General features: G+C 36.2%; 1 protein-coding gene across 6 annotated transcripts in view; it reads right to left on the bottom strand.

Annotated features, from left to right (window-relative positions):
- LOC114031830 (protein-L-isoaspartate O-methyltransferase domain-containing protein 1) overlaps window positions 1-26,828 on the bottom strand; it is a 53,403-nt gene that overhangs the window by 24,960 nt on the left and 1,615 nt on the right. For 3 of the 6 annotated variants that reach the window (XM_027846975.1, XM_027846973.1, XM_027846974.1), the window contains 2 exons: window positions 9,646-10,073; window positions 1,058-1,160 (listed from right to left, as the gene is read on the bottom strand). In XM_027846975.1, coding sequence (XP_027702776.1) covers window positions 1,058-1,160; window positions 9,646-9,952 — 410 coding nt within the window. In that variant the 5' untranslated portion in view covers window positions 9,953-10,073. Of the gene's footprint in view, window positions 1-1,057; window positions 1,161-9,645; window positions 10,074-23,680; window positions 24,120-26,828 lie in introns of those variants that run through there. The other 3 variants (XM_027846976.1, XM_027846979.1, XM_027846978.1) reach the window with 3 other exon arrangements.

The raw sequence follows: 26,828 nt of genomic DNA, 5'->3' as shown, positions 1-26,828 counted from the left end.
GTCAATTCTAGTCAGCAATGTAAAAGGCGAAGTAGGATAAATGTTAAATCTCATACTGTCTACACTGTGGTACCACTAGGGATGCTGCCTTATCTAGTCTCAGGAAAACAAAAAAAAAAGGAAAGAGTGGTGGAGATCAAATCTATCTTTCATCCCTCGTTACTACCTATCCCTAGAACCTTTTACTTTTTTCATCATTCTTCACCCTTAGGTCTAGCTCCTGTTTGATGGAAGGCCACCTCTGTAACTGGGCCAGAACTGAATTCTGAATGCATTTATCACAAAATTATTATAGATGGTAATTAGATTCTAAAGTATTATTTGCACTGTATTTCACATCTATGATGGTTAAACAATATTGTATAACACTTTCCATGGGAAAATGTTGTGTTCCCAATAAATAACAAACTAAAGAATTTTTTAATAACTTGCTCATAAGTTGAGGATCTATAATAATGCTTATGATGATGGGAATGGGGAAGAAGGAACACACATGATTTCTACATCAACAATTTTTTGGAAACATTTAAACATATTATATCACCTATTCTCCAAAAGTAAGCAGCTAAAGCATAAGTAGTAATAGCCTAGTTTTATAAATGGAAAAAAAAAATGCAAGTTATCAAGTAAGTCACATGATTAGGATAGAATCCTGGGCTTCTGACTTGAATTCCAGTCACAAAGCCACTTAAGATAACGGTGTGAGCCTTAGTAATGAACATGACACAAGATACCTTATTGTTTTGATGGGAGTATTATTTATGTGAAATGGAAACTTGAGTTTTAAATATATTTTTATTTAAATATGGTATATTTACCACACTAACAAGTTTTCACAACTGAGAAATTGGTTTTACCAAGTCAAAAGCATCATATTCTCTCACTGTACAATGTATTTGAGCTTATTTTCAAAGCACCTCAGAAAAAGCTTCAATAACAGTTAAAACTTCTAAGTATGGAGCAGTACCAATATTGTTTTTAATAGATAAATCACTATAAAGAAGTAATTTGCAAGTTTTGTGGCCTCCAAATAAATACTGCAGATTTCAATACTTACTTATCAAAGCTATCACTATTTTTGATGAAGCTCTCGAGTTTTTCCTTGGCATATTCCACCACATCTGAGTGAAGCTCAATTCCATGATTTATTCCAAAAGGACCTGCAATCGTAGCAGCAGCGTTTTTATGAAAATAACAATGATGATGATATGACCTTTTATAGCCCTTTTTTACAATCCATGCTCATTTACCTATCTCAAGAGCCCTGTGAATAGGACTTCAAATATGCTGGTATCTAGTTCCAACAGATGAATATTAATTTTCTGCCCTTAGATAAGCTTTCTAAGAGCAGGCCCTGTATCACATCTAGATTTGTATTCCTAACACCTAATAGTGGGTTTGCACATGGTAACATCTTATTAAATATTAGTAGAAAGAATCTCTTAGGAAAAGAAAGAAGGAAAAGGTATACAATCTTCCACCAAAAGTGGTCATCTAGGGGGAGCTAGGTGGTGTAGTGGATATAGCACTGGCCCTGGATTCAGGCCTGAGGACCTGAGTTCAAATCTGGCCTCAGACACATAACACTTACTAGCTGTGTGACCCTGGGCAAATCACTTAACCCCATTACCTAGCCCCCCACCCCCTCCCCCACCAAAAAAAGAAAAAAAAAAAGGTGGTCATCTATCTCATTCATTCTTAACAAAATTAAAACCTAACGGAGACTCTAGGATATAAGAATTTTGCACTTTTACCACTAGCTCCAATTTGCTTACTTTTAATACCTATGGACTCAAGGTCCTACAATGACAACACAGAGAAGTATTACAAAAATTTTGCCTTGATTTTCTAAAGTACAAGCGCCTAAGACCAACATTGTAGTTTCAGGCTATAATCAGAAAAAGACCATGTGCACATGAAACCTTACATCTTCTCTCTGTGAGCTGTTCCCTGACCATCCTAACTTAGTGATCTTTTCAACATCTAAATTTTCATTTCACATTGTACCACTTATGAGGCACTGATATATTACCTTGTATTATAGTTGTCTATGACTATCTCACTAAATAGACAATTAACTCTTATAGAATAAAAAAAAACAGTACTACAGAGAATAAAAAACAGAATTTCATACAACTTTTTTCCTCCCAGGGTTGATATAACATAGATGCTTAGTAAATATTTGCAAAATGAATGGTTTTATGTTGTTCTTATTCTCTTTGGAGAGAATTAATTTAATCTTTTCACTGCCCTTCAATATGCACATATAAGTACATCTTAAGTTACTAAAAAAAACAGGAATGTGGGAAAGCAGTTTCTGGTCCCAGGAGATAGCTTGATTAGGCTTCTTCCCACCCCTTAGATGCCTTCCCCTGAACTCTAGTAGAACAGGGTTGTTTCCTAAGGACACTCATGTGGTCACATTTTTAAGTGAATCCTTAACAACCTCATTTAATTATTATTTTAATATTCTACTAATTCCTTTTGTCTTCTGCACCAAGTTATTTCAAGTTTGTTTTTTTTTTAAAATACTTATTCCCCTCTAGATTGAACCTTTAAAGAATAATTCATTTTTATTTCTAAAATTATGGCTGTAAGAATTCCTCTAATTTGTGAAGATTTAATTTTTAAAATTCCATGTCCTCAACTAAAAATTAATTTTCAAAAAGTAGAAAAACTTTTTCATCTCACACACCCCTCAAACAATGTTTTAGAAACCTAAGAGACCCCCACTCCTTAATGTTTTTTAACCTAGGAACACTTATGAAGTATTTCCTTTCATTTAGAAGTCTCTACAGAATGCAAAACCAATATAGAAAAGACTAACCTTTTTTAAAGTTGGAACTCATATGTTATCTCTCTAAACATCTTGCACCTAAAGCAGGTGGAACTTCTACATGAACTTTTTCCTGGGGCAGCTAGATGGTGCAATGGATATAGCTCCAGCCTTGGAGTCAGGAGGACCTGAGTTCAAACATGGCCTCAGACACTTGATACTTACTAGCTGTGTTGACCCTGGGCAAGTCACTTAACCCCAATTGCCTCCCCGAAAAAAACTTTTTCCTTTAGTTTTTTTTTATCAGCTCAGACCTTCATCTGTTCCTGAAGATAGGCTCTCTTTTATGGTTCTGACTATACAGAGGTGGATAAAATTCCTTATATTCCCATGTAGCCATGAGAATAGGCAACTAGGTGGCTCAGTATACATAGTGCTGGGACTGGGCTCAGGAAGACCTGAATTCAAATACAGCCTCCAACACTCACTAGCAGTGTGACCCTGGGCAAGTCACTTAACCTCTGTTTGCCTTAATCCACTGGAGAAGGAAAAAATATCTTTACCAAGAAAACTCCATGGACAGTACTGGTACACTATGATCCACAAGGGTTGGACATGACTGAATGACTTAATACAACACAAGCCATGAGAATATGATCAAGAGGATTAAAAATAACATCTGATGGCACACACACACAAAAAAACAAAACCTCATATAAATTATTAGTAAACCTGATAACTTGATAGACTGACAGAACAATATGTCTTTTAGAACAACACCGGAAATAAGATTATTATCTGAGTTTCTGTTGTTCAGTCGTGTCTCAGTCTTTGCAACCCTGTGAATCATAGTACACCAATGTTATCCACATATATTAAATATCTGAGGTTGCATCTGAACTCAGGTCTTCCTGACTCCAGGTCCAGAATGCTAACCACTGAGCCATTAAGCTGCCTGCAAATGAAAAACTGAAAACATTATCAGTGCATAGAATGAAAAATAGGGAAAAAATAGTGACAAACTTTAAATCAACTTGATAAGCATGTCTCCAGAGGGTTCTAAATGCAAGCTACCTTGCTTATGAGGCTTCACCAACAGAGAAATTTGAAATTTCACAGGGTCCATGACTTCAACAGTGTCAAGAAGACTACAAAGTATCCAAGTGCAAATGAACAGGAATTATGTCCAAGCCTAACTCAAAGATAAAATATTTTAATTCTTTAACGTATATACTTTTACTATATTTCCTTATGATCACTAAAACCTCATAGAAGCACCTTTGTCTCTAATTCTATTTATACAATCTATTAGTGCTTTTGTTAGACTAAATTCCAAAACTTAAATCTACCCACAGAGAACAAGTCACTTTTACTATGTCAATTTTTCTCTACCAATTGTTCCATTTCTGATTCTGATATAATTTCCAAGTGGTTTCATTTAATTCTTTTGGTATTTTCTGCTGCCTAATTTGTTGCTTCTTTATCTGATAACTAATATTACATTAAAACTATCTGCCCAGTGTGATGTAATGTCACTAATATCCTTTTTACCACAGCTAAGTTACAGTTAAAATAGAAAAGTTTGTTATCATAAGAAACAACAGGACATGCAGCATACAAGTAGAACAATTTCTACTTAAGTTTAGCACTGGATCTTAGTGCTATAAGATGACACAAAATTTAGCTCCATTTTCTGAGGGCTTTGACAAGGTATTATGTAAACTAAATCTTTATTTATTTAGATCCTGCACTGATTCAGAATACTCAAGGCAAAATTCAGCCAAAAGTCCAATATTTAAAACTATTAGAATTAAGAAATTTTCCTCATAAAAAAAAGTTTAACATGGTTCTTTATGTTTTACACACACACACACACACGGTTAATATTAATGAATGTTTCATTAAATGAAGCCAATTAATAAATTATTAAAATTCCACAGAATTATAATTGTTAATTTTATAATGATTAACCTACTATATTGAGAATCTAAATTAAACTAAATAAGAACATTTTTATATTTTTTGCAATTAAATTAAAATACAATTAACAACTGTGCATTAGTATATTATTTATATATAAATATTAAAATATTGCCAGCATACTAAGGTTTCTCCTAAAACGGAATTCACATGCAAAACAGTTAAGGTATATCATAAGATTCTAGATTTAGAGAGCTGAAAAAGTTAAGAGGCCAACTAATTCAACTCCTTCACTTTACCCCTGGAAATGAAGACCTCCATTCAAAAATTTAAGTCACCAATTAAACACTGCTTTCATCATGGGCATATTGAGGATATTTAGATTACACGTCCCAAAACAGGTGCGCCACCACTAGATAGGCCACATTACAATTATTTATATATATATGTGTGTATATATATACATATATGTGTGTACGTGTGTATATATGTATATACACATACATATATATTTATAATTTAAAATATTATAAAATAAGTATCATCTTCATCAATTATAGATTATTTGGACCAATCCCACTCATTTTACAATTGAGAAAACTGACATCCTCAGAGGTTATTTAATGTGCTTAGCACTCTGCCAAATTCTGGGGATACAAAGGAAAGCAAAAGCCTACCTAGTCTAGTCCCTGACCTCCAGAAGCTAACATTCTAGTAGGAGAAGACAACATGCAATGAAATTTTAAAGCTATATATGGAATGTGTGTATGTCAGAAGAGTGTTCGTGTGTGACTGCAAATGGAAGGTAATCTCAGAAGGAAGGTACTATCAATAGGGAGGGTGTGGGGGAAAGAAAGGGACAGACATAGCAAAGACCACCAACAGAAGGTGGAACTGAATTGAGTCATGAAGGAAACCAGAGAAACCTTGACAGAGAGAAAGCATTTGTTTTCAGACAGGAGGAACAGCCAGTAAAAGGGCACATAGTAGAGACCCTTAAGTGTCATGTGTAATAAACAGCAAGTAGCTTGGGTGTGTGTGGAAGACAATGAAGTAAAAGAATACCACAGAAAGGAAGGAAGGGGCCAAGTTGTGAAAGATGTTAAGTGCCAGAGTTTATCTTTGATCTGAGATGTAATAAAGAGTTTAATGAGTACTGGGGTGACATTGTCAGACCCATGCTTTTTAGAAAAATCACTTGGGCAGCATAGTTGACCAGGAGATCAACCAGAAGACAAAAAATATGTTGCCCAAATTATGTATTATAACAGTCCAAATATGACATAAGAATAGTTGTAGAGAAGAGTTTATAAAGGAGATATTTGTGAAAACACACTCCAAGATGACAATAGATTGATAAATGGACTACGTGTGATAGGACTGAGATGAATGAGTCAGATTGTGGGCTAGGAGGATGGCAGTGCCCTCCACAGTAGTAGGGAAGAAGTTAAGAGACGATAATGAGTTCTGTTAGAGAAAAGTTGAGTTTGTGATGCCTTATAGGCATCTAATTCCAGATGTCCAAAAGGCAGTTAGTGATGCTGGACTATAACTCAGGAGAGAGGACAGGTTTATGTATTATCAATCTGGGAATCCTCTGCATGGAGATAGTAACTGAGCCCTTGGGAGCTGATGAGTAAGCAAATTGGATATTAGGGAAGGAAAAAAGGCCCAAGCCCTATGGGATACTCAGGGTTAGTGGGTAAAACTTGGATGTGTAATTCTTTTCTCACTTTAGCTAGCATGGGACAATTATCCAGAGCCTTTATGATTCTTCTGTAATAACAATAGCTAGCATTTACAAAGCACTTTAAGGTTTAAGTACTTTACAAATATTTCATTTTATCCATATAATCGCCAAAGAAGGTCGGTACTATTATTATCTCCATTTTACAGTTAAGGAAACTGGGGCAAAAGTCAGCCCAAGTTCACACACAAGCAATAAATGTCTGAGGCCACATTTGAACTTAGGTCTTCCTACCTCCAGGCCCAGCTCCCCTGTGCCATCTGGATGCAGATGAGGAAGCAAAGAGAAGTGAAGTGACCTGTCCAGTGACACAAAGATAAGAAGGTCTTCTGACTCCAAGTCTAATGTTTTTGAACTACAACATGCTGCCTCTCAGATCTTATGGATTATTTGGGTTTTTATAAGGTCCTGTTTAAGAAACAAAAACAAACAAGCAAACAAAAAAAAACACTTCTTTTGCTGAAGTAGGAACTGGTTTTCTTGGGAAGACAATGACAGAATTTCAGAAGCAGTAGGGAACTCAGGAATAAGAAATAATAATGGCCTGAACCAGAATAATTGTAATGTTAGTGAAGCAAAGGGAGGCAAGAGATGTTGTGAAAACAGAAATGTTATCAAGTCTAGTCTAGTCTAGTCCCACTTCCACATGACAACCTTTCAAGTACCTGAAGACAGCCATCACATGCCTATTATGTCTCCCATCCTTCCTGCTAAACACCTCCAATTCCTTCAAGGAATCCTAATGTCTCCAAGTCTCTTACCAGTCTACTTTCCCCTCTAATCTATCACTGTCCTAACCAAAACATGGCATTTATTTTGGACTGACTGACCAAGGTAGAATACAGAGACATATCACTTCCCTCACTTTCCTAGTAAGGCATCATACATTACCTTATTTGGACACCATGTCATGTATATAGTTGACTCTTTTTTCACAATGTTACAGATTTTTCACTGAATTTTGTATGTTAGAACAGAAAAAGTTATCATTGAGTCAAAGACCTGTAGAGGTTAAATCAATCCTGGTTGGGGTATTTCTTAGGCAGAAATAAGGTAGTCTTATATCTTATGAACAAAAGTACATAACTAAAAGCCCCCATTTCCAGAGGGTTAACATCTACTGTCTTTTGATTTAGTGACCATTTGCGTGGATGTGTTCTGATGGTTTGCTACTACATCTCAGCACAAAGGCTGACAGGAGTTGTTGCATTTGAAGATCACAAGATTTGGTTTAAAGTGTTTCTGATTAGCTTTGTGAGAACTAGATCCACAGTAGATGCCATAAGGTAGTGTGATACCGAAAATAGTGCTGCTGATGTCATCTGGCTAGTTAACTGAGACTGTATGACCAAGAAAATAGCTTACATCATCCTTAAGTCAAAATGACTCCATTAAATTAGGCTGATTTAGAGTCAGAGGACCTAGGTTTGAATCCTTATCTAATAATTACTTATCTGTATAACCTTGGGGAAAAGTCATTAAACCTCTGTGGAACTCAGTTCTCTCATCTATTAAAAAAAGTTTACACTAGAACAAGTAACAAACAAAATGGCCTACTGGCAATGCTCTGAAGTGTGCCCCTAACTAAAATAAAATGTAATTGGGAAATTTAACAAAATAAATTTAAATATAAAACAGATACTGTTAATATGTGGGTTTTCTAAGTTAATATGGTCCCACAGGGATTCTGACGTACATTTTAGTGAATTTTTGATTCTATTTGAGTTTGAACCACTGGACTAGATGACCTCTATTCACAGGAAGTTCTTTCCAGTAGATAGAGTACAGCACCTGGAGTAAGGAAGACCTTGGTTCAAATCTAGCCTCAGACATTACCTGTATGGACTATGGGCAAATTTGGACAATAAGTAGCACCTATCTCCCTACTTTACTAGGTGAAGATCAACTGAGACAAGTAAAGTACTTTGCAAACTTTAAAGGACTATGAAATGCTAGATACTATCCTCATTATTATTAAAACTTTTTTCCCAGCAAAACCCTGATATGTATTTAATGTGTCCTCTTAAGATGCTATGCAAATGAAAGGAAGCTTTTTGTAAATCACAAAATCATGGGACTTACAGGAGAAAAAGTTAAGAATCTCTGTGATATAAAGGAAAGCTATATGGACATAGAAAAACCTCTTCCAAACCAAAGGGTAACAAACATCCACTTGTCCCAAGATTCAAATGTCTCAGTTGCTATTTATAAATGATTCCCACAAGATACTAGCATCACATCTATCCTTACACTGACCTTCACCAAGCTTACCTTTTTTTATCCAATTGCCTTAAATCAGCAACACAAAGGATAAGAGTGACAATAACAAGAAATGAAAAAAGTTACAATTCAGAGCTAGATTCAAATGTTACTAAAATACATATACACATACATATATACACTTATCTAGGTGGCTTATCAAAAATATTGCTAACATTTATATAGCAATTTAAGGGCTGTAAAGTGCTCTACAAACACTATCTGATTTGATAGTAGGTAACTTCATATATGTTTCTTTCAAAACTAGAAGTCACCAAAAGCAAAAATGCCTAATTAGTTGATCTTCTACAACAAATACATTACTCTTTGTGGTTAGTGCAATCATTTCTTATAAAGCCTTACCTTGTATTACAGCAGGAACCTATTTCTCACATTTTTATACCCATAAACCACACATTTTGATTTCCTATAACCCTAATTGCATCCCATAACCCTAATTTCCTTCTGTCTCTCTAAAATCCTAATTTCCACCTTCTCTACCTCTACTTTACCTGTTTCTCTCCAATAACAAAGAGAATATTGTCATGATAGTGAGAAAAGGTCAAGACATTGTTTCTCCATTTTACTCCTCAAATAAGCAGCAAGGATTTCCCCCCCCCAAAAGAGGACTATAGTGTAATCCTATTTGCCTGGATTCCAGTTATACTCCTTAGCTTTTTACAAAAATTTCAGATTGGAGACAAAAGGTTTACAAGTACAGTTAGTGTCTAGCAAGTGGCATCTGCCTCTTAACTAGAAGCGAGAGAGAAAAGGAAGGTTATTTTATATTTCAAAGTTATCTTATATGCATAGCATTGAATGACTATATAATATACATACAATATTACATATAATACACAACAGTATTAACAATATACATGCTTTTAATAAAATCCAAGCTGGGGGACTGCTTATATTTAAAAATTCTCAAAAATGAAATTACCTAAAATTAAGCCCACCATTGTACTCAAATATCCGGTTCCACTTCCCAGGTTAAGAAAAGACAATCCTGGTTGAAGTTTCAATGCTTCCATTACTTCAGAATAAATACAAGGTGCTGATAAGTGAATGTTTCCATGCTTCCAAGCTAAGTCTTTGTAAGCACTGTCCCTGTAGCCTTCCAAATAGTAATCTCCTCGATCAATAGCTCTGAATGCTTGCTCCACTCTTTCAGTACGAATGTAGTGAGCTTCTTTTAAGTTGTCAATTAAATCATCATTGTCTTCCCCAGCACTCACAGCTCCTCCCATGATGATATTCAAATTAAATTAGAAATTTGAAAAACATTAGCAGAATATGTCCAAAGAGCCAATGTAAAAAGACTTGACTGTTTCTTTCAACAAAGCATTAAATCTCAAAAAAGAGTTAATCCTAGAAAAAGAAAAAATGAACAGGTTTAATTAATTAGTGAAGAGTAAAAACTGTACTTAAAATGAAAATAACTCATTTAAAAATTGGAATATTTGATATATTTTCAGTCTAATTTAAACCTCAGTTTTACAACAGATTTCAAATCAATGTACTTTAAAAAATACACAACAAATTGCAAAACCGTTACAATACTATATTACTGAGAAAAATATCAAAAACAAAGAACAAAATCAGCTTCGTAATAACTAGGGTTTTCAATTTAGCAATGCTCAGGATGACTAAACCTTGTGATAAAACTCAAATCTAATAACTAATATTTTGCACAATGGGGAAAAAAATCCATTAATCATATATGTAATAACATTCACTTAACACCAAAAGTTAGCAACTTTGGGAGGGAGGAAAAGCCCAATTGTCACCTAAAGAATAAAATAGTTAAGAATATCTATAGCATTGGATGAACATGGATTTTGATAATTATTTATATTCCACATACGGATTTTACTTTTTTAAATAATTTCTAAGGGTAGCATCTACAAAGGGGAGAAGAAATAAAATAGCCAAAAATAAACTTCATTTTTAAACCATTAGAATAACAAAACATATGAGACATATTCCAGTCTCTTCTTTTTTCAGTCATTCCTGCACAAAGAGCTCCCAAGATAATTTTTCTGATATACCACTTGCATCATCTCATTCTCCAGACTATAGTTTTCCTATATTAGATTGAATCTTAATTAGCACACAAGTCTCTCTCCTCATTCCCTCTCTTCCATATTTATAATTACGAAATTCTATTTGTTTTCTTTTTGTGGCCATTCATAAAGAAGGGTAATTCCCATATGTCTCATGTTTGTTCCCTCCTAGACTGTCCTTTTTCCCTCCAATTGTTACCCATTCTCTCCTTCAAGAATCAATTCAAGACTCTCCAAAAAGCATACCTCAATTTAAAACTTATTTACTCCATTAGTTTGAATTAGTTAATACTCAAGCATGACACACACTAAGTTTGTTTTCTTAGTCTTTTAACTAGACCATACTGTTCTTGGAAAAGGGACAATGTCTTCTATTTGCTTTCAACACCTCATAGCATTTATTACACATCACTGCACATATGATCTGCATTTAAAAATGCTCATTAAATGGATTAAATGATATAGGCACAGAAACAACCAGTAAAATTAAAATAGCAGGAGGGTATTTCCAAAAAATGAATTAAATAATATAGGCACAGAAACAACCAGTATAATTAAAATAGGAAGAGGGTGTTTCCAAATGTATTTTAAATTAAAAAGCTAGAGGGGCAGCTAGATGGCACAGTGGATAGAGCACTGGCCCTGGAGTCAAAAGGACCTGAATTCAGATCCAGCCTCAGACACTTGATACTAGCTGTGTGACCCTGGGCAAGTCAGTTAACCCTGACTGCCTCGCCCAAAAAAAATAAATAAATAAAATTTAAAAAGCTAGAGTCTCCATTTGGGGAAGCTAAGGACCAAGTGGATGGGAGTGCCAGGCTCGTGTTCCTGAGTTCAAATCTAGCCTGAAGACACTTACTAGCTGTTGACCCTGGGCAAGTTACTCAACCTCAGTTTCCTCATGTGTAAAATGAACTAGAGAAGGAAATGAGAAACCACTGCACTATCTTTGCTAAGACAGAACCCTCAGATGGGTCACAAAGAGTCAGACATGACTGAAACCAGTGAACAACACAACAGTTTCTTTTGTGCTTTATCTTTTTGCTACCCACAATGTCAAAGGATGTTATCTCTAATCATTTATGGCTAGTATGAGTTCAACATTAACATCTCACTTACTAAATAGCCTCAATTATCTGAGGTATAACAAAAATTTATTTTTATGAGCTGCCTGTCCTGGAATACCAGTGTGTCCAGTCAGAGTCAGCTGTGCCAAGGCTGGTCAATTCTCCATGTTGCTGGAATCAGCTCTAAATTTGGCAACTGAGCCAAATGAGGCCACCCATTGGCCTCTATGGTACAGGCTGTTTACAGTATTATCATACTTTAAAGTCTCATATTTTTATCAGTCTTGGAAATCTTTCTCTACCCTACATCAATGTTAGATGAGTTTATGGTTTTTATTCTATCTACCACACCCCTACACTCTCAATTTCAACTATTTATTTTTATCAACACTTCCTCTCAGGAAAAGACTAAGACGTTTTCTGGCAGTGGTAGAATAATCACTTAGAGATATTTTGGAAAGGATTTCAATTCAGGGTCAGATAAGAAGATGATTTGAGGTTTCTTCAAACACTGAAATTTTGTGATTTTGTCACTATGAAAGTTTGGTATTATCCTTATCCGATATTCAATTAGTCAACCAAGTCCTACTGATTCCACCTATGACAGTTTACCTGCAGGTATTACCTCCTCTCTACTACTGCTATCACTCTAGTAAAAGCCTTCATAACCATTCAATCAATCCTTCATATCTGCCACAATAACCTCAGGTATCTTTCTTTCTTTCATTCCCTTACTTAAAAAAAAAAATCTAGTGGGTTTCTAACTAATTACCAAGTTCCAAATTCCTCTACACATTCCATTAAAGTGAATGCAGATAGGTACCAATACAAGAAATAATAACTGGTTCAGTTTAGCTACATAGGATCATAAAGCTTGAGTTGGAAGGGATCTAAAAAGTCATTTAAGGAAATTAAGACAATTGTTAGGAACCATTTTGCCCAATTATATGCCAATAAATCTGACAATCTAAATGAAATAGATGACTATCTACAAAAACATACATTACCCAGATTAACAGAAAAATAAACTATTCAAATAACCCAGTCTTCAAAAAAAGAAATTGAACAAACCAATGAACTTGAGAAAAAAACAAAACAAAAAACTAAAACAAACCCAAGACCAGATAGATTCACAAGCGAATTCTACCAAACATTTAAAGAACAATTAATCCCAATACTATATAAACTATTTGGAAAAATAGGTGGAGTCCAATGGTGCTGATAACCTAAACCAAGAAGAGCCAAAACAGAGAAAGAACATTATAGACCAATTTCCCTAATGAATAATGATGCAAATGTTTTAAACAAAATACTAGCAAAGATTACAGCAATATATCACAAGAATCATACACTATAACAAGGTGGGATTTATACCAGGAATGCAGGGCTGGTTCAATATTAGGGGGAGTGGAGGAGGGAGAAAGGGATAGAATTTGGAACTGAAAACTTTGAACGTTAAAAAAATGAAAAGTCATTTAGTCTAATCCCTTCATTTAACAGATGAAGAAATTGAGGCTCAGGAAGGTTAAGTGACTTACTCCAGGTCATACTGGTAGTGGGGTTTGAATCCAAGTCCTCCGGCTCCAGAGACTATGAAAAGGAGGGAAAGAATCCAACCCCTTCATTTTCCAGATGAGGAAAATGAAATGGTAACCAATTTGGTCCATGTCATACAGGAGGCAGGTAGGTGGCTCAGTGGATAGAGTGCTGGGCCTGGAGTAAGGAAGATGGGAGTTCAAATCCAACCTCAGACACTTACTAGCTGTGTGACCCTGGACAAGTCAAATAACCCTGTTTGCCTCATTTTCCGAATCTATAAAATAAGCCAGAGAGGGAAATGACAAACCATTTCAGTATCTGTCACATGAAAACACCATGGATAGCACTGGCATGCTATGATTCATGGGACCATGAAGAACTGGACACGAATGAATAACTGACCAACAATGGACATACAGGTTCTAAGTGGTTAATTCCGAATCTGAACCCGGGTTTCAGGTCTAACTCAAAATCCAGTGTTTTTTCAATTATACTATATTATACATATTGAAATTCTTGTGAATTCAATTCTATGTATCATCTTTCCCAGGGACATACACAATTTAAAACATCTCTAACTGTAAAATAGGAACTTTTGCCTTTCACAGTATTCCAAGCAGGACATTATTCAAGTGGGTAATTTCAAGGGTACATGGTGAAAGTACAGGGTAACAAAATATCCCTTCGAATGCCTCCCATATGTCCCTCAAATCACATGGAGGTAAAAATTTGTTATTTAACCTCAAAGGCCAAACCCCTCTCCCCTCCAATTTGTTAAGCATTAGTTGAATATCACACTCTCCAGGAGTGCCGTTTCAAAACATTTTTCTCCTGAGAGGAAATGTCAACACTACTCACTCCTCTCTCTAGGCAAGCAAATTGACTCCATCTCCTACTTTACTCAGAAAAATGTGGCAATTGTCACACAGATCTGTTCCCTCTACCCCCTGAACTCAGTAAAACTCCAGTGGCTCCCCATTACCTCCAGGATTAAATGTAATAATTTTCAAAGCCCTTCATTAGTCACCCTACCTTTCCAGGATGCTTATTATCTTACACACATCCATATATTCTTCAATCCAGTGACACTGGCCTCCTTGCTGTTTCTTGAGAACTACATTTCCCTGCTCCTGATGTTTTCACTAACTGACCCAATGCCTGGAATACTCTTCCTCCTTAGCTACCTTTTAGGTTTCCCTAGCTTCCTTCAAATCCAAGCTAAAATATCACTTTTTACTGAAATGAAAGCCTTTCTTGATTCCCCTTAATTCTAGTGCCTTCTATCTGTTGCCTGTTTCCAATTTATCTTGTGTACTGCTTGTTTAATACAGCTGTTTGCATGATGTCTCTAGACTGTGAGCAACTTGAGAACAGAGACTGTCTTTTACCTTTCTTTTTATCTCCAGCATTTATTACAGTGCCTGGAACAAAATAGGTATGTAATGTTTTTAATTGTTCTTCAAGTCATTTTTCAGTCATTTCTGACTCTTCTTAACCACACTGGGGGCAAAGATCCTGGAGTGTTTTGCCATTTCCCTCTCCAACTCATTTTACAGATGTGGAACTGAGGCAATCATGGTTAAGTGATTTGCCTAGGGGTCACAAAGCTAGAGGCCAGATTTGAACTCATTTTATGTCTACTGCCAGAAGTGGGAGATGGGAAGAGCTGGACCAGAGAGTATAAGAAGGGGATAATAATAAACATCCTGTTGGTACCTCAGCAAAGTATCTAGTGATTTAATCATAATATAAAGCAAAAGCCCTCACTGTTTTGGAAACAAAGGTAATATAAAGTTGCCGAGTTGAAGAACTTGGGATCAAGTAGTGACACTGATACTTATTAGCTCAGTGGCCATGGGCAAGCAATTTAACTGAGTGTAGGTCTGTAAAATGATATAGTTGGACCACACAGTTGTCTTTTAACTCAAAAATACCTGACTCAAATTCAATAAAAATTGAATTTAAACTTGCTGAAGTTAAAAAAAGAACTACTATGTTAATTAGGCATGATAAACTAGAGGCTTAAAAGTCCAAATTTAATTCAATTTAATAAGTATATATACTAACAGACCAATTGATAAAGGACAAAGCAAACTATTGCAATTACAGCATTTGACAACGCTCTCTATTTTTTTAATTTGCAATTTTATTGTTATAGTTTTTATATCACCTTTTCAAATATGTCCCTCCTTTCTTATCCAGTGAGCCACATCTTGTAAGAAAAAAAAATCACTTCAGCAAAACTAATCCACCTCTCAACTGAGTCTGACAGCATAAATAATGTTATATAACCTAAGTCCCCAACTTTGCTAAAGGTCCACTTTCTCATTCCTTCTTTAAGGATGAGTTTGTTGACCATAGTAAAATACTTTTTCTTTAATAAAATTAGAAATCTCAGTCAATAAAATTATGCTAAATTAGGAATGTATTACATTCAAAACAGGATATGCTCATTTCATTATTTTAAAATTATACTTTCATTCACTTTTAGAGAAAATCTAATCTGAATGTGGAGACAAAAGATCTGGGTATCAGATTCTGACTCTGCTACTTACTTCCTTTGTAACCTTGGGCAAGTCACTTGACCGCTCTAGACTTGTTTCATCATCTATAAAATGTGACTACACTAGTTGACTCATTTCTAATGAGTCAACTCTTTGCTTTCAATTCTATGTTTCTATGATTTGCCTTTATAACTTTGAAAATATTCTCTAGGAGTGCTTTATTGAGAATATAATTTCTCAACAAAAAATAAAAAATTATTTTTGACTTAAAATTTACAACTTAAATAGGCAGAAAAATGAACATTTCATATTTGGAATATCCAATATCCTTATATTGATCATTTATCAAACAAATGAAAAGTCTAGTTAGCAAACTTAACATTTAAAGTAGTCAATAAGCAGTTATGCAGTTAACCAGTTTGATATCACATAAATCAATAACTAAACTTTTCAGTTCACTAAAGACTTTATCCTTTAGTCAAAGTTTAATCACGTTAATTTTCACAAAAGACAACCCAAATGAGGCATCAGAGCTAAGGACAAAAATAGAATCCAAAGGTTAGCCAATATCATCAAGCATGAAATAAGCATGTTGTTCAGTTGTTTCAGTCACGTCTGATTCTTTGCGACCCCATTTGGGGTTTTCTTGGCAAAAATACTGGAGTAGTATGCCATTTCCTTTCTTAGCTAGTTTACAGATGAGCAGCCTGAGGCAAACAGGGAGAGCTAGTGTCTATCAGCTTGGATTGCATCACCCAGCTGCCCTTCCAGTTTGGCAAAACGCCCAATATGTTTTGAAGACATGCATTTAAATAAGTTTCGAGACAATTTTTTAAAATTTTTAAATAATTTTAAATGCTTTTTAAAGCCTTGAGTATTATCAAGTTTATATATTTATCCATACATCTGAATTTAAGATTATTTCAATCACAACTTCAATACAAAATAGTAAAGTCTAAAAATACTTTATGTTGACATTTGAAACCTCATCCTAGAGCTACAAATTTAATCCAGATTACAACAGAGGAACAGCACAGCATTATTGCTATGCTAACTGCCAAAAGATTCTACTACAACCCTAACACCTTCCTGGAGGAGATCTGACTTTTCTGCCAATCTATAGACCCTCCCGGCCCTTTCTAGGGGTGGAAAACTGCAAAATTCAGCGACCAGAAAAACACTTGCTGGGCAGCACCAGTAAATCATTAGGAGCACATGAAAGGAAAGTGCCCAAACTTCACTTGTCAGTGTCTGGACTTTTCCAACACTCAAGTAAATATTAGCACGCAGGTCTGGATAGGAAGGAGACAGAAGGTGGGCAAGCCAATTGCAGCTGCCTATCCGTAATCACAAAATCTGGGTTCAAATCTTGGCTCTGCCACTTATTGTGTGACCACAGATAAGTCAAAATGGGAGGATTAGAAAAGATTTATTCTAAGATCTTTATCTATGATTCTATGTTCCTTCTCTAAGACTAGACTAAATTAGAAAGGGAATTCAGGACTACATGTGAATGGGAGAGCTTATGATAGCCAAGAGTAAATAAGGATGTAGGAATAAGAAAGTTAAAAAAAAAAAGGTGGGGATATGATGAGACTTTGGGGAACCAAAGTATAAATCTACATGACCACAGGAAATCATGTATGGGGCAACTCACATTAACAAATAAGAAATCCAAGAATATGTGGGAAGGAAATAAGTTTTCAGGTGGTAAAAGACCATCTATAAAGATTTTTTTAAGTCTTCCATCTATGCACCTATTTTAAGCTTTTACTACAGAAAACACAGCTTAAGAATGTTTCTAAGTTATAGGATTATGCACAAGGTACTAACGGCCACCCCACAATCCTTGTTTCCTTTGAAATAGCATTTTCTAACTTTTTTTAATACACACACACACACACACCCCTTTAGCAAGGATACACAAAAAACTTAAAAAGGTGTATGTAGAACACCTATTATGAACTGAAGCCACATTCTGTCAAACATAGGTGTAAAACAGTTCGTTCATTTATTTTTGACCATTTTTTTTTTTTGGTGAGGCAATAAGGGTTAAGTGACTTGCCCAGGGTCACACAGCTAGTAAATATAAAGCATCTGAGGCTAGATTTGAACTCAGGTCCTTTTGATTCCAGGGCTGGAGCTCTATCCACTGTGCCACCTAGTGGCCCCTCTTTTACCTTCTATTGATCCACTGATCATGTCTTCTCAGTCTCTACTGGGTTATACTCCTTAAGTTAAAAAAAAAAATAAATTTGCTAGCAGAATCAAAGATGGAGGGCTGGAAGAAACTTTAGATGTACATGTGGTCAACTCCATTTAACAAATAAGGGAACTGAGATTCAGAGTGGCTAAATGACTTCAATCCCCCAGCAAGCATTTATTAAGTACCTAATAGTTACTGTTGAGGATATGTTGGGAATACAAAGACCATCCCTGAAACTATTCTATTAGGGGAAATCTGTGAAACAAAGAAGCAGTATGACATAACAGAAGATCACTCAAATTTATTGAGCAGAGGAGTGACGGCCAGGAATATGCTTCAGGTAAAAGGTATTGGTAGGGGGCAGCTAGGGAGTGCAGTGGATAAAGCACCAGCTCTGGAGTCAGGAGGACCCAAGTTCAAATCAGGCCTCAGACACATAACACTCACTAGTTGTGTGACTCTGGGCAAGTCACTTAACCCCACTGCCTAGTTAAAAAAAAAAAAATATGGGTAGCAATGTGAAAGATGGATTACGATGGAGACAACAGCTAATTAGAAGGCCACCGCAATAATCCCAGGAAGAGGTAATGAAGGTCTCTATTTGGGTTAGTTCTCTGGGACAGAAGTAAGAGATGAGGAAGTGGAAAATGACAAAATCTGGCAACTGTTTTTGCAATAGCTAGCATTTATAATAGTGCCTTAAAAATTTGCAAATATACAAAATTTAAATAAGGACAGTCCCTGCTTTCACTGGAGGGAGCTTTATCATCTAGTTAGAACATTCAAACTCATGAAATAGTTCAGAAGAAAACTAAAAAATACTCAAAAGGGAAAGGATACATGTTAACCTTTACACCAGCAATTAATTTACATTTCTGAACTAGGCAGCTTGGTGGTACTGTGGATAGAGTAAAGGCCTAGAGTCAAGAAGCATTCATTCAAATCTGGCCTCAGACCCTTAGTAGCTAGGCAAGTCACTTTGCCTCACTCAATCACTCAGTCAATAAACATTTATTAAGCACTTACTTTCCTCATCTAAAATGGGAATAACAGTACCTATCTCCCACATTTGTTGTGAAGATCAAATGAAATAATAATCGTTAAAGCATTTTGCAGTGTCTAGCACATAGTAAACACTACATATTTATTATTATTATTAAATTTACCATGTCAAAAAACAAATAATAATTCAGACATGTCTCTCCTGACTTCATCTCCAACAACTCTTGCAATTACATCACTTTGCCTCAAAATAATGTTTACTCAATTCAACAGCAACCGAATATATATGGTCACCAAGATTCTAGGCTTTCTGCACAATATGGCCAACTGGATTACAACTGATTGTTTATCAGAGTCATCTGATATCACCAAAGATTACTGTCTAATTTTATTCAAAATAATACACTTGAATTACACAATAAAAATATTCTAGTCATCATTAAAAAGCTTCTAGTCCTTAAGAACTCTTATCATCAGTGACTCTGACTCAGATGTACACACATAGAGGGAAACAGGCAAGTATGTGTCTTTTCCTTGCAGCAAAATTGTAGAATTATGATGTGACAATCAGCCTGAAAAATTCCAAGCTCCTTTGTATCCTGAGCATAAATCTTCTGCAGTCACACATGGGCACAAGTATACTGTGCTTTGTGAAAGGACATCCTCACTTGCCTGTCTTCATTTATGAACTGGTAGTCTAAAACTGGGATATGACATGTTTTTCCCTAATGTTTTAGGATTTTATAGGAGAGTTTTTAAGTTGGAAGGAACACTAGAGACAAGTCATAGAGCCAGACGGAATTAGGAGGGACCATCTAGTCCAACATCCTCACTTTAAAGATGAGGAAACTGAAGCTTAGGGAACAATTTACACGTCAAGGTTCACACAAGTAGTGGCATAGGCAGAATATGAGCCAAGATGCTCTGACTCCAAAGCCACTGTTCTTTGCTTTGTAGCCAGCTCCTTAATTTTACAGATGAAGAAATTTAGGCCCAGGAAAGTTAAATGACTCCTCAACGTTCACACAGGTAAAAAGAGGCAAAGCCAAAGTAAGTTCAGATTTGCCTCCAAATAAGATTCTGGGGTCCTGAGAGAATGAGGTACACAAAAGGAGGGACACTTCCTATGCTCTCTATTAGCAGCTCTTTTTCCCACCTTTGTGCTTTCTTTAGAATCTCCAAGTTATTTCTAAATAGCCAACAAGGGCATCTATTGTAAGTCTATTGTCTATGATGGGGAATTACCCACTGATACCATTCACACATTTATTGAAGGGATAAGGAAGTTCAAGTTAAAACCCATACACAAACAACTACAATATAAGATAGAATAAAAATAACTATCAAATAGGCATATGATACTACAAGAACTCTTAGGCCTAAAGAGTTAACTTGTAGTTGGAGGTAGTAGGGAAAGCATCATGGAAAATGTAGCGTTCAAGCTGAGCCTTAAAGATTTCCAACAGAGAGAAATGGGGTAAAAGGGCATTCTAGACAGAAGGAAAGGTATAAGAAGGGCAGCTGGCAGTTTGAAATCACATTACTGCAATATTCCAGGGGAAAGAATCTGTGCTTAAACTAAAGTGGTAGAAAAGTAAGGGGATAAGGGGAGGAGTGGTAAGAAGCAATTCAGCAAGCTCACCTCCTTAAAACTCCTCTCAATAGATCTAGAAAATGCTCCAGCCTGAGGAAATCCAGGAAAAAGGCACAGGAAATTATTTGTCCAGCCCAGCTTGGCATTGGAGGACAGGGAGGTCTGCAGACACTTAAACCAGGAGTGCTCCAGGCCAGCACCCCAGGGAGCCCAGGGTGGGGCTGTGCACCGGGGACACAAAAGGAGGTCCCAGATCCCGACCAGGGCATCCACAGACCCAAACCAGTGGACTTTATGCAGAATAGGTGCAAGGTGGCAATTCTGTCGCCCAGCACTGAGTTTCATGTCACAGATCTGTGAAGACTGACAAAATAGATCTGCACACAGGCGTGGGAGTCCCAGGTAGGGAGGCCCTAGGTGGTGGTAGAGAAAGCATGAAATTCAAAAACCAGCAGTAGCAATAGTGGTGTGGTTCAGACTTCAGGTGCAGAACACTGCAAAACAGGATCTCATTTCCAGCATCTAGCCCAGCATTCAAAAGAATAACCAGAACAACCCCGACAGAATGGGTGCCCCTAGAATTCTGCCACTCTGAATCAGCTGGCTGGTAGGGGTCTAGCAGCATTTCAATGAAAATCCAAACTTGTTACACAGACCCAAGCCCACCTCAAGAACCTGCAGAGCAGCAATCAGGGGTAGCACCAATCAGACTTGCCCTGGAACACTAAACTTTTAGTTCCCTGACTGTTCCCTGAGATCCTGGAATAACACAACCCTCAATACTCCAAAGAAGTAGCTCCAGAAATGAGGAGAGAACATCTCTAACATCAAATCTGAAGTCAGGAGGCAGACTGGAAGAATAAGCAAACAAAAGAATTCCATCATAAAGAGCTATTATTGGAGGCAGGGAAGTTCAAGACACAAACTCAGATGAGAATGACTCCAAAATATCTACAAAGTATCAGAGAAAAACATAGCTTGGGCACAAACTCAACTGGAATGCCTAGAAGAGATGAAACAAGATTTTTAAAAAAATTTTTTAACTGTTTCTTATAAAGGAGCACTTGAGAAAAAATTTGGAAAAGAATGAATGCAATGTTAGAAACAACTGCAAAGGGAATTTAATGGCATGACACAAGAGGTATAAAACCTTGCCCAAGCAAAAACTCCCTAAAAATTAGAATGGACCAAAGAGAAACTAATGATTCCATGAAATAACAAGAATACCAAAAAAGTCGGGGGTGGGGGGGAAGGCCAGAAGAAAAATAGAAGTTATATTGCAGCAAAAACAACTGACCTGAAAACAGAAGAAAAAACTTCATAATCACTGGACTATGTCAATACGTGATCAAAACCAGAGCCTACACATTATATTACAAAAAAATATTAAATAAAACTTCTAGTTCTCTTAGAACTAGAGAGCAAAGCAGAAACAGAAAAAAAAATCCACTAGTCATTACTTGAAGAAAACCGCAAAATGAAAACTCACAGGAATATCACAATCAAAATCCAGAGTTTCCAGGACAAATACATACATACACACACACACACACACACACACACACACACACACACACAATGTGGAAATGATACATATGTCCCTTCTGATCCCTACCATCTTCAAGGTTCACAGAGAAAATCCAATGACAAGGCCTGAGAGTGGTTCAAACAGAACCACTTACCAAGACATAATGTCTTGATAATCTTAAGAAAAGAATGAAAAGGGAAAAGAGGAATAGGAAGGAATGGGGTACACAAGTAAATATCTATACAAACAAGGGTGGGCTGAAACTTGAACCTCATTCTCATCTGAACTGGTCAAAAAAGGAAGAATATATACAGAAACAGTTGAGCTATAGTACATTTTACTCAACATAGAAATAGAGAAAGAGAAATGGAGGGGGGAGAAAAGGTTAAGGAAGGGATTAGTTCTTTGCATAACAAACTTTGTACTAATTACATACAAAAATACAGCTCTTTTTTGAGGTGGCAAGGAATAGTAATTTTGGGGGGTGAACTGATAAATAAGTTATGATATATAAATAAATATGAAGGAATAATATTGTGCTACAAACTCTTACCAGCAAAACCAACCTCAATTATAGAAGACTAATGATGAATCATGCTACACAATTCCTGATAGAGGTCAAGGATTCAAAATGAAAAATGTGACAAATTTTTTTTTTGAGGTGGGATGATTGTAGTCAATGTAGAAAGATGTTTTGATTGACTATAAATGTTTGTAATCTGTTTTATGTGGGCTTTTTTTGGGGGGTGGGAGAAGGCAGATCTTGGCTGACTAAAATAAATATTTTATGAAATATTATTAAAAGTGATGAGGCTATTTAAGAGATATTTTAGTAGAATCAGCAAGACTTAGAAAATGATTATATGGGTAAGGGAAAAGACATGGAGGAGTCAAAAGGTAAGTAACTGGGAGAGTCTGGTGATATAACAGTCATAGGTTTAGAAAATGTCCTGTATGAAGAAATAGAAATGGACCCAAACCAACAAGCATTTCTTAAGCGCTTGTTGTTGAGTTCTTTCAGTCACATCCAACTCTTCTTGACCCCATTTGGAGTTTTTTTGGCAAAGATACTGGAGTGATTTGTCATTTCTTTCTCCAGCTTATTTTACAGATGAGGAAACTGAGGCACAGTGTTAAGTGACTTGCCCTGGGTCACACAACTCATAAGTGTCTGAAGCCAGACTTGAACTCAAGAAGAAGAGTCTTTCTGATTCCAATCCCAGTGCTCTATGTACCAGGCCACAGAGCTGCCCCCTTCTTAGGTGCCTACTATGTGCTAAACACTGTCCAAAGTGCCAGGGACACAAATATAAAAATGAAACAATTCCTGTCCCCAGGAAGCTTATATACTACTGGTGGACACAACCACCATGGACACAAATGATCATATACAAAACATATGTGATTTTAGAAGAGATGGAATATGAGCTATGGTATGACACTTGAACTGAATCCAGAGGAAAGAAACCTACCTTTCTTAGAAGCAGAGGTTGAGGCATGGGGGAGAGTCAATGCAAAAGCATGGAGCTAGAAAACTGAATGTTATTTGTGAGGACCTGCACAAAATCCAGTTAGGGTAGGAACATAAAGTTTGGGAAAAGGACTGAAATGAAATAAAATAAGGCTGAAAAGATATGTTGGGACCAGGTACTGGTGAGTTTTAAATACAAAATGAGAGTTTTGTATTTTTCCCTAAAGGACCCACTGGAATTTAGGCAGTAGCCCAGTGAGATGGTCAGACTTGCAGTTTAAGAAAATCATCTGGAGGGCAGGTCTGGGAAGGAAATAAGATGAACCTACTTATGAAATATGCTGACACCTCAAACACAAATGTTTTTATAAGCAGTTGGAATCATTAGGTCTGTAGCTCTGGAAAGATAGCAGAACTATAGATACAGATTTATACCAACTACATAGTATTTGATAGTTGCAGCCATGGGAATGAATAAAATAATAGGATAACATACACAGAGAATAGGTCTAGACTATAAAGAATATCTCAAGTTTAGCAGGCAGGAAGGGGAGCTACTAAAGGAAACATTAAACGTTATTGAAAAGATAAGAGGAAAATTAAGTGAGTACTCTATTACAGAAGCTAAGGGAAAAGAAAATTTCAACCATCATAAAGCTGCTGCGGCTCTGAGCACCTTTAAGAATGTACCTAAAGTTCTTATAGTCAAAATGATAAAATAAGTCTGCTCTATGTGCATGTGGACTAATCACAATAACAGGCAAATTACATTACTATTAGAAACAATGGATTCTAATCGTTTAAAAGACCAGCAGCTTCTCTCATGCTGTCTGGCAGTCTTACGATTAGCCCTATGTCCCCTGCTCTCTGATCTTCACAGCAAAGCTCAGAGATACTACTGAGGGTGTCCCAGTGGGCTTCATCTTAAGTCACTGTCCATCCCCTCTGGCTTCCCTCTTCCACCTTTGTTCTCTCTTATTCTATACCTCATTCTCTCAGAACAAGAACTCCTCATGTCTTGTCTTCCAAGGTGACAAAAAGCTAGTATGTGAACTTATTTAACTAATAGAAGGAAGTTCTCCCTCAGCGCTCTACTTCCAGTTCCTAGTCTTCAGAGAGATAATTTTCTATTGTATTAACTTTCATAAATTATATAATTAAAATACACAGAACATGAAGCTATATTAAATCCCTGACTTTAACTGAAAATTATGCATGTAAAATTTATATGCATACCTGTGCTATGTATAAAAATACATATGTAATTATCTTAAACTCAAGGTGTACAAAACAGAACTGAGATTCTTCCCCCCCTTACACCCCCAGGCCTTCTTAAATTTTCCTATTTCTATCAAATGCAGGAATGACATCAGCCAGATTTGCAACATTGTTGTTATCCTCAACTCTTTCGCTCCCTCATTTCACATATCCCTGTATCAGGACCTTTTACCTGAACATTTAAGGTGCTTCCTCCAATCAAGCTGCTTGCCCAATTAGAAGTGTCTCCCCTTCCCAATCCCCCCTCCACACTGCTGTCAGTGATATAAAAACACAGGCCTCACCCGTTCCTAAATAAACTTCAGGGGGCCCCTATTAAATTTGAATCAAATACAAACTTCTCTTTTTGTCCTTTAAAGCCCTTCACAACATAGTTGCAACTTACCTTTCTAGCTTATTACACATTACTTCCCTTCACACACTTTACAATCTAGTCAAACTGGCCTTCCGGATGTTCCTTTCACATAAAATGTCAAGTCTTATCTGCATCTTTGCAAAGGCTATCTATCCCACATACATGGAATGCACTCCCTCAACTCAAAGAATCACCGGTTTCCTTCAAAGTGGCACCTCCTAACCACCTAAATTTTGACTTTCCTGATGCCCTCTAGCTGCTAATAACAAATACCACCTTCAAAATTACCTTGTATTTTGTCCATATAATATACAAGTTGTCAACTCCATAAAATGTAAGCTCCTTAAGAGCAGGGAATTTTTTTTTTGACTTTGCATTCCTACCAAGAACAGTATCTAGCAGGTTCTTGATACATATTTAATAGCTGATTGCTTATTTATCAATTGTATTTGCATACTAGAAAAGCAAACTTGGCCACCTGCCCTAGAATTACAAACACCAAGATTCAAATCCCACTTTAAACACACACTTTGTTACTAAGGGCAAGTCATAGAACTTCTCAGTACCCCCAGGGCAACTCTACAAGACTATAAATTATAGATAAGTTGCTGATCTTCATCAATGGAGGGAGTTTGCATACTGAAGTTCTCCAGCTGGATGAAATCACCAAAGGTCTGGAACAACAAAAAAGCACATGTAAAATTTTCAATTCATGCCAAAGATTTCACAGCTATGGTTAACTTATGAGATAAGAACACATCAGACAAAAAGGTTTATATATAGCCTCTGTGAAGTTTGGATTCAGTCAAAGGGCAGAACTTGAGGACCTAAGAGGGCCACATGTGGCCTCGGAGGCAGCAGATTCTCCTCCCCTGTAATAATGCTATTTAAAAAGTTATTTTTACAATGTCAGAGAATTTGTTGGTTCTCTCTTAAAAAGCTGCTAATCCCTTGGAAACAAAGACTCAGCTCTGCCACTTTGGTTAAATCACTTAACCTCTTTAGCTTTTAGTTTCTTAATCTCTAAACGAAAAAAAATTGAATTGGATTGATCCTGAAATTCCTTCTATAACAATTCAATTAAAATTAAAAGTATACAAAACAAACCATAACCAAGACACAGCACTTACTATATGATTCTATGTCTAAAACAAATAATTTCTTCTGAAATCAGCTCTTTCCAATTATCTCATTTCTCTAATTCTCCATTCTTTCATTCTCCTGGGCAGAAACCATGACAATCTTTGCATCTTCCTTGTTCTATCCAATTCCCATGCCTTTTCCTTCAACGAGTTTCTAATTTGTTCTTTCTTCTTCACCTCCATCCAAATCTTGATAACTTCCATAAAACGATTTTAAGTTTCCTACCTAGTCAGTCTTCTTTCTCTTCTTTATTTTCAAATCAGGTTGATATGCAAAGGACTAAAGCTCCAGAGTACAAGAATGATTAAGTCTAATGGAATTATTCATTTCTTTATTTTCATTTATTTTGACTTATTTACAGATTTTGAAGTAT

This window comes from Vombatus ursinus, unplaced genomic scaffold (genome assembly GCF_900497805.2).
Source record: "Vombatus ursinus unplaced genomic scaffold, bare-nosed wombat genome assembly UNPS02015255.1, whole genome shotgun sequence".
NCBI lineage: Eukaryota > Metazoa > Chordata > Mammalia > Diprotodontia > Vombatidae > Vombatus > Vombatus ursinus.
This window is presented reverse-complemented; position numbering and strand designations above follow the sequence as displayed.